Source organism: Gossypium raimondii, chromosome 4, assembly GCF_025698545.1.
Source record: "Gossypium raimondii isolate GPD5lz chromosome 4, ASM2569854v1, whole genome shotgun sequence".
Lineage (NCBI taxonomy): Eukaryota > Viridiplantae > Streptophyta > Magnoliopsida > Malvales > Malvaceae > Gossypium > Gossypium raimondii.
Window position 1 is genome coordinate 44,497,739 of NC_068568.1, and position 8,508 is coordinate 44,506,246.

At 35.8% G+C, this 8,508-nt stretch overlaps 1 protein-coding gene across 1 annotated transcript; it reads right to left on the minus strand.

Annotated features, from left to right (window-relative positions):
* Positions 1 to 639: 639 nt before the first annotated feature.
* On the minus strand, positions 640 to 8,125 carry LOC105779935 (DNA (cytosine-5)-methyltransferase 1). Its single transcript, XM_012603958.2, has 12 exons — positions 7,800 to 8,125; positions 5,149 to 6,655; positions 3,357 to 4,926; positions 3,081 to 3,245; positions 2,739 to 2,940; positions 2,524 to 2,635; positions 2,304 to 2,451; positions 2,018 to 2,215; positions 1,631 to 1,909; positions 1,381 to 1,542; positions 1,066 to 1,284; positions 640 to 950 (listed from the first exon to the last, which is right to left on the minus strand). The coding sequence occupies exons 1-12, from the start codon at positions 7,837 to 7,839 to the stop codon at positions 819 to 821; spliced, it is 4,734 nt and encodes a 1,577-aa protein (XP_012459412.1). The 5' UTR covers positions 7,840 to 8,125; the 3' UTR covers positions 640 to 818.
* Positions 8,126 to 8,508: the final 383 nt, after the last annotated feature.

Genomic DNA, 8,508 nt, shown 5'->3' on the forward strand with positions numbered 1-8,508 from the left:
TATTCATGATTGAACTTACAAGATAATATAATCACCAAATTAGATATATATATATATATATTCAATTTTTTATATTCAAATTATATTTAACATACTTTGTAGTCATTTTTTTTCATGCAGTGGTTATTGAATTTTTTTTATTAGTTTAAGTACATATTGATTTTATTATTGTTTTTACTTCACAAATTACTTTATTTCTTTTTTTTACTTTAAAAATTATGTACACATTAATTTAGGTACAAACTCATTGTTTTCATTTTACAAATTACTTTATATATTAATAATGAAAGAATTTCATTATTGTGATAAAACCTTCAAATACCTAGGTCTATTCTCATTATTCAATTTTTTTTAATATATGCCAAATTTATTATTTCGATTATACTTTAATTTGTATTTGTTCAAATTTGCGTTTATTAATATTTTTAAAATTGTAAACAAAACCTTATCCAATTACTTTTAACATAAAATATAGATACTTATCAAATTGTTCATAAAATTTACAAGAAATTATTAAATTATTTAACACATATAAATTTATATGTACAATTAACCCATACATCGAGTATGGAAACTAGATTTTACTAATTCAAAGTTCTTATCAAAAGCAATTATATTAGATTGATCTGAACCAACTAATTTCCAATTGAACTGATCAATTGTAATCAATATATATATAGGAAGGGAGAGAGCGCAAAAAAAGATTTTTTTAAAAAAGCCAGACAACAAATTTTTATAAATGAATTAAGGGCCTTTTGTCTAAGGTAAAATGGAGGAGTCTTTAACAAAATCCCATCAACTAAAAATTCAAATTACATTCACTTTTTACTGTCTAATGCTTCCTTTAGTTTCCTTCCCAATGCAAATGCCAATGGAGGTGGAACCGCATTTCCTATCTGCCGGTGCTTGTGTTGAATGTTACCAGCAAACTTGTAGATGTCTGGGAAACCCTGTTTTGGCAGACAAACAATATCCATTGAGCTTATACCAATGTTTTCTACTTCATTCTACCCAAGCTTTCACAAACCAAATAGCAATGAATGTTCAGTAAGTTTAACGACTTACTTGAGACCGAGCACATTCCCGAACCGTCAGAATCCTGTCCTGTTCTGGATGAAAGCACATTCCAACCTTGCCCATTGGTTGAGGGTCAGTGATGGAAGTTGGGAAGTTCCCTTCCCAATCCAGCCTTCCAAATAGCCCTTTCCATTGATTGTGCCTTTTGGCTGTATTTGGCAGACACCAGGGTATTAAATCTACCAATTGTCCAGTAGAGAGTTTAACCTGCAATTTTTAAGGAAACAAACAACCCAGCAGCTCAACAATTTCATTCTGATCAGATTTAAAAACAGATGCAAAGAACAGAAGCCAATTATGTACCTTCTCGTCTGGAAGATCATGCCAATCTGCGCCTGGTCGCTTTGGAATCTTTTGACACCGAATCAGGTTAAGCTCATTCATTTCCTTTGATATATGATCAGTAAGGACAGCCATGTTTCCTCGAATTTTCTTCTGAAACCATGAGACGGCTTCACTTTGATACTGTGGAAACAAATCATTGTAAATTGAATATGCTCTTACAACCTTTTATAGAATGAAGCAATTTTGGAAATAATTTCAATGTAGTTACCTCCAGATTCGTCTTTGAGGCCCCATTTCCTACAGCTGGTAGATCACCAATTGTATCTCGCACAGTAATTGCACGGAAAGGGGCTCCACTTGCAGTACTCCTCACAGCTGCATACTGCAAATTATGTGATAATGTAACTTTCAACTCTGGAACAGCAAAGACATGCATTGGCTCTGGCCATTCAGGAAGAGTCTCTTCAGGGGAGGCTGCCCATATGAATGCTCGTTTTCTTGACTGAGAAACTCCATAGGCTCCAGCTTCCAAAATACCAAACCTCACCTAAACGGGCAAAACCAGAATATCATACACAACCACACATGTACTTATATTTGTATTCTTATAACAAGTATATTACAGAAATTGCAGTTAGGTGAAAGGAATATCTACCTGATAACCCATTTCAAGAAGTGAAGCCAGAGTTAACTTAAACGTCTGTCCTTTATTGAAAGACACGAAGTTCCTCACATTCTCTAAGAGGAAATACCTTGGCCGGAAGTAATCAGCAAATGATAAGAAAGCTAAAATCATCTCACATTGTACTTTACTCCATGTACTATGGTTAAATCTATTCATTCCAGAGAAACCCTGCAAAGTAAAACAGCTTTGTCTTAATGAATCATTTATTAATTACTCCAGAGATTAGATAACAAAGGAAAACTATAATATATAATACCTGGCATGGAGGGCCTCCATTGATGAAATCTACTTGCCCCGGTAATGGCAAATCATTAATCTCTTTCTCATCAAGTGATGCCGCTAATTCAGCTGCCTCAGAAGTGGAGATGCAGTCATCTACATCCCCACACTTCTCCATAATAGCCCTGTATTATAACTTGCTTTTAGTTATTAGCAATTTAAACAGGAATAGAGGAGAGCAAACTTGTCATACGGACCTAAGAATGACATTGCAGTTTTTAATGAAGACCAATGACTCAGGATGATTGAGTTTGAATGCATCTCCAGCAGGCTCTTCATATTCAATTGCCCATTTAGTTAATGATACACCTACACCAGTAATAACAAAAGATGGTTGGACATAAAGTGCCTAAGAAATAAATATGGCTAAGCACATAAAAATTGATGAAATAGACAGAAAGGTAGACAGTACCAGATTGGTGCAACCCCTCTGACAGACCTCCACAACCTGCAAATATGTCTAACGTAGCCAAGCGGTTCTCCTGATATGCTTCTTGCTGTTTCTCAACTTCTAATTCACTTTCTTCCTGTTTACCCTTACCCTTTTTCTTTTGGTATGCAATTTCATTATCCACAATTCCAGTTGAGTACCTTAGTTTTACTTGAGCTGGTAACTGTTTGCCAACCAAAAAAGGGGGAAGTTAGTTATCCTCCAAAGGACAAATTATAAATGCAAACAAAAATTACCATGAAAATGATTATGGAAGTATCATTCCCAACAAGCACTACAGCAAAGGAAGCAAAAGGGAATCACCTGCTTGAGAGATCCATTGGAAGGGTCATATATGCGATCGCAAAAGAAGACATGATGAAATATTACTGGAGAATTGCATGCTGGAAGGTCGTTCTTCTTTCTGACTTCACATTTGCCTTCTATTGCCTCAACAAACAAAATGTCTGTTTCTTCACTATAATAGACCTGAAAATTTAAATTTAAAAAAAAACATATAAATTTACCATAGAAAAGTATAACTAAAACTATGACAATATGAAGTTTATAACTGTCATCGTATTTTAGGATAGCACCTACCTCTCTTATATCAGAACTGTAAGCCTTTTCAGCTGAAATGTCCTCTGGTCGGAAAAATCTCCTGACTTTAACTTGGGTGGACTCTTCACAAACTTTTTTCTGCCCCTTTGGGATAATAATCTCTAGCACTTGGCACACAACATAAGGCTTCAAGCCTATATTCCTCCCAGCTTTAAAGTTTTCAGTCTCAGCCCTTTCTACTGTAAATTGATGTGGACTGACATAGACATAATCATGGAGAGAGTACTCAGTTCCCTTGTATACAAAGCCTGTATTTGATGAATTCACTTTGAACACTTCTTTGGCCCTCCCAGCATCCTTAACTTGGCAAGAATGGCAGCAACCAGAACCCAAACCCAAAGAATCAATGGGGAGCGTATAGAAGGCACCCCTCTCAGGCCAATACAAGCTTTTACAATAATACTCCATTGGAAGTCCTTTTCTCTTCCTCTCCTCTGCTTCTGCTCTATCAAGTTTGTCCATGTTGGCATTATCTTTCCTATGCTGATATCCCCAAGGTCTTAATCGAATATCTACCACCACAGTCTGTTTCACATCCTCCAATTCAAAATCTCCACAGTTATTTGTTAGGAACACCTCTCTCTCATTAGCTGCATTGCCAAGTACAGTTTCAGATCCTCTCTGCATCATTCGTCCATGAAACATTTTTCTTCCCTTTGAAGTTTCAAACATGTACTCCACAAAATAGATTGCAGGAAGTTCATACAAATCAACTTCAACAGAAACAGCACTTCCGACCACAACTACTTCTCCATGTACAATGGCTCGTTTATAAAGAGGCTTATCAGAGCTTGTTTGGCTTACAGGCTCTCCATCCCAGCTTACTTCCTCAGTAGAACACTGTCTAGGTTGCTTTGATACTGAAGGAGACTTCTGAGTCTCCATTGGAATCGGTTTATCTTCAGCATTAGCATTAGCATCAGCTTCAGCTTCAGCTTCAGCTTCAGCTTCAGCTTCAGCTTCAGCATTAGCATCACCATCATCATCTTCATTTTCTTCTTGTTCCTCATTTTCATCTTCATCTTTCACCTCACAATTAGTTTCCTCCTTTGAATCTTCTGGAGAGTAGTTTGAATAGTATTCCCCCCAAATCCTATTGATTAGCCTTGTTGTGGTCGCCTGCATAGCCTTTCTTATAGAAGCTATAGGCATCATTGCTGCTCGAGGATTTAAATTTGGTTCATTCTTGTGTACAACTTTCTTCTTCTTGACTAACCATTTTGTATGGTGTCTCTCTTCCATTTTATTTGCAAGGCCAACCACAAATGCACACTTTTTAATCTTTTCATCAGGAAACTCTGCAAAGAGTTGTAGTATTATCTGTCCATGCACAACAATATATCTCTCAACAGCTGCTGGATCAGAAGATATAAAAGCACGATTATCCTTCTTGAACTCAGACACCCTCTTAATTACATCATTGAAAGAGAGGCGTGATACTCGTGTTTGCTCCTTCAACAATGTAATAATGCTTATTGCAACCCTTGCTGTTTTGAGTACTGGTTCATACCATGGAAGATATTGCTTTGATGGTTTGCCAAGTCTATACCTGAAAAATGGAGAGAAAATAAAAACTTGTCACAGTTAAAACTAATTATTTAATGAATAGGAAAATCTGGTTGTTTTGCATATTAGTAGATAATTGCAAAGAACTATGGTTTTTTTTTTTTTTTTACTTTTTAGAAACTTTTCTGCAGGCATTGTAGATCAAACATGAGTTAGCAAAAATATTATAGCAACAGAATCCTAATCAAGAAACATGAGACAATACCAGGCCATGTCTGTCCTGATTGAGATGAATATCATTGATGATCCAAATTCAATCATCCATTCCTTAATAGCACTCAAAAAAATTGGAATTCCATCAGCATTCAGCACACTCGAAGAACCTGAAGTAGACTGACTAAGGTCATTGTCAAGACAGAATCCGATTCCATCATCAGCAGTCATAACCCCAGAACCAAAAATGGTAACATCAATGTCAGCACATGGTTTCATAGGAAGCAGCTCCAAGGAAATCAGCCTTGAGTCTGAATTGTAAAATGACCAGTTGTGGAGCACGCTTCGAGGGAGTTCCTCAGGATCACACACATCAAAGTCACTTTCAAAAACTACAAGTTCATCAGTTTCTTCATTAGAATTCTTGTAGTATGCTGGAAGAGGATAATCATTTGCAATCTCATCTTCATTGATTTTGATATAGAATTTGTTTGACATAGAAGCTGAGCCTTGGTTCCTCTTCTGTTTCATAGATTTCCAGTATTCTTCCTCTTGCAACAGTTTTGCCAACTTTGCATCCTCATCTTCCTCAGCTGTAAAAGTAGATGAATATGTCTCATCCAATTTACTTTCCCCCTCTCCTTTTTTACCAATAGTCAGAGCACCACCAGAAAACAGTGCTATGTCTAGCCCTATATTTTCACGCTTCCTGCTCTCATCTTTGAGGGCAGTAAGAACAGGCAATCCAGCAAATACCTGGTCATTTACCCTCGAAGTTGCATCCAAACCAATCAGTTGATTATAAATAAATTCTCCCTGGGAAATAACAAAATCCCGAATTGATGCCCCACGAGAGAAGCTCTTGCTTCCACTCATGGACCGAACAACACCAGCAAGCAATTCATCAAGACTTAAGTCAGGATTTCCACCAGAAGGCTTTGAAAGTTTTTTATAAACCTCTACACAAGCTCGAGCTTTTTCAAAGAAATGTTCATAATATTTTTTATAGCTGCCACTTGGCTTACAGCAGGTGTAATCAGCTACATCAGTTGAAAGCCATATCACTGGACAACCATCTTCATAACCAGAGATGTCCCAAGACTCAACATGTCCAAATCCTTCACATCTAACACTCTTCTCCTTTACTTTTTCCTTGTCAGTATTTTCTTCAAGCGGCAATATCAAACCAGTTATGAACATGTCAATGACTTCCAACATCTCAAAGGGTTGTGGAAGACCTTCTGAATTATGCAATACAAAATCAGTTAGCCTCCTATTAGGCCGGCCATCATCTTTTTCACAAGTCAGCGCTACAGCTAGGATTTCATCTTCTACTACCATATCCTTCTTTGTCTCAACAACTGAATCCTTTTCAGATATGCAAACTGCTTTCTCCTTAAAATCAGTGCAGGCAGCAGCTCTCTTTGGCCTTTTTGAAGGGACTGGCTCCCCATTTTCCTGAGCACTATTACGCTTCTGTACTTTTTTATCAGTTTCCATCTCTTTCTTGGTGGAAGATTTAGCAGATTTATTCTTGCCTTTCTTATTCTTCTTCATTCCTAAATGCCAAAAAAAGATCTTGTGAACTTGAGTTTAGGCACTTTAAAAAACCATCAGAAACAAAAATATAAATAAATGGTATAGCATAAACACAACATGCCTCTTCTATATCACTGCATGATGAAAAATAAATAAACAAAAATATAAGAAAATAATATGCTAGCACGATCACACAGATAACTGAAACGGCTAAGCAAAAAAAAGAAAAGACAAAAAAGATCTTGCAGTAAAGCATAAGACTAGGTAATTTTTACTTTGTAAAGAAATGTATTAACAAGATTCTTCACGCACACACGCAATCTTGTTTTGCTAAAACATTTTGATAAGTCAAATGTAAGCAGAACCTTGAAATGTTTAGCACAAACTCACAGGGAAATACAAATGCAAATCTAATCAAACAAGTTGATCAAACCAAAGGTTTTATAGAAAAAAAAAGAACAGGTCCCAAAGATCAAGTCCACACACAGACACACACAATCTTGTTTTGCTAAAACATTTTGCAAAGCCAAATGTAAGTAGAACCTAGAGATGTTTAGCATAAACTCACAGGGAAATACAAATGCAAATCTAGTGTAACAAGTTTATCAAACCAAAGGTTTTATAGAAAAAAAGAACAGGTCCCAAAGATCAAATCCACCAGAAAAAAAAGGACACAGAAGAAACTCAAACGGGACTAGCCCCATTAAAATAAAACAAAGTGCATGAAGGTTAAAGCACAAGGGATCAACATGCAGAAACAAGAAAATCCTAGAAAATAATCAAAAGACCCCATCTGAATAACAACTAAACTTGGATTTTCATATTCAAGCTGCAACCTTCGATAATTGCAATGAAAATCACAAAACCAAAACAAAAAGGGATTTTTGTTGAACATGTAATTAAAACAAACTGCCATCACCTGATTGGCTTAGCTCAGACTAGATGACCTGTCTTAAACAGTAAGTCTACAGTTTCGTCTCTCTTATACATAAAATTAAATGCGTAAAAAATGATAATATACATTAATATAGACATGGGCCCAGCCCCCCCCCCCTTTTTTTCTTTTCTTCGGTGAGCAGCAAATCAAAAATCAACAATCGGGAATGAATATATGGAATCAATAATTCAGTTTAAGAGATTAAAATAAAATAAAAAAAGGAAAACCTGAAGGGGAATTAGAATCCAAAAGCGCGACAGATCCCATGACTTGGAGAAGAGACGAAAACCTTAGCTCTAAACTCACTGTTTCTTTGATGTTTGGCTTCGTTCAGTGAGAACAGTGTTTAGTGAAGATGAATAGAAAGGGAAGAAACACTGAACATTATAAATAAATGAAGGGGAAAAGCAAAGAAAGGCGGGAACACTGATTTTGGAAAAAAATGTTGGCGCCATTCCTCCAAAAAAGAAAATTTTCTACCATTTTTAACTTTTTTACAAGTTTTTTTCCCCAAACGCCAAAAACACACAAAAAAAATCGAAACTTCTTTCCCGTTTTCCGCCCTAAACTATGACAATGCTGTCCACTTGTATTGTATAAAGTCACATCAACCATATGGACCAAGTCAAATACCCTACCCGTTGCTATTTCGTTTATAAGTGAGATTGGATATTTTTCGCCCCTTTAATTACATTTGCTCTTAATAAAATTTAAATTCGAGCTAATATAAATTCTCTTAGTATTATTTTATTTTTTACAAGGCTTAAACTCCAACTTTACTTCAAATGTATTGAGTCCTCATTGTTTAACTTAAAAAAAATTATATATTTTTATGACGCAATTAGAAAATTCAAGAAAGAAAATTCATAAGTAAAAAGGAAGAGAAGAAAATCGAGAAGGAAGAAATATTGAAACTGCTCAACGATAATGGTATGC

What these genes read in the sequence shown, in the direction of transcription:
- LOC105779935 (XM_012603958.2), bottom strand. Translation starts at nt 7,839, where the DNA reads ATGGGATCTGTCGCGCTTTTGGATTCTAATTCCCCTTCAG. An exon ending in GGATTCTAATTCCCCTTCAG is followed by an intron (nt 6,656 to 7,799) that starts GTTTTCCTTTTT and finishes TTTGGCATTTAG; the next exon opens with GAATGAAGAAGAATAAGAAA. An exon ending in TTCTTGAAATGGGTTATCAG is followed by an intron (nt 1,910 to 2,017) that starts GTAGATATTCCT and finishes TTGCCCGTTTAG; the next exon opens with GTGAGGTTTGGTATTTTGGA.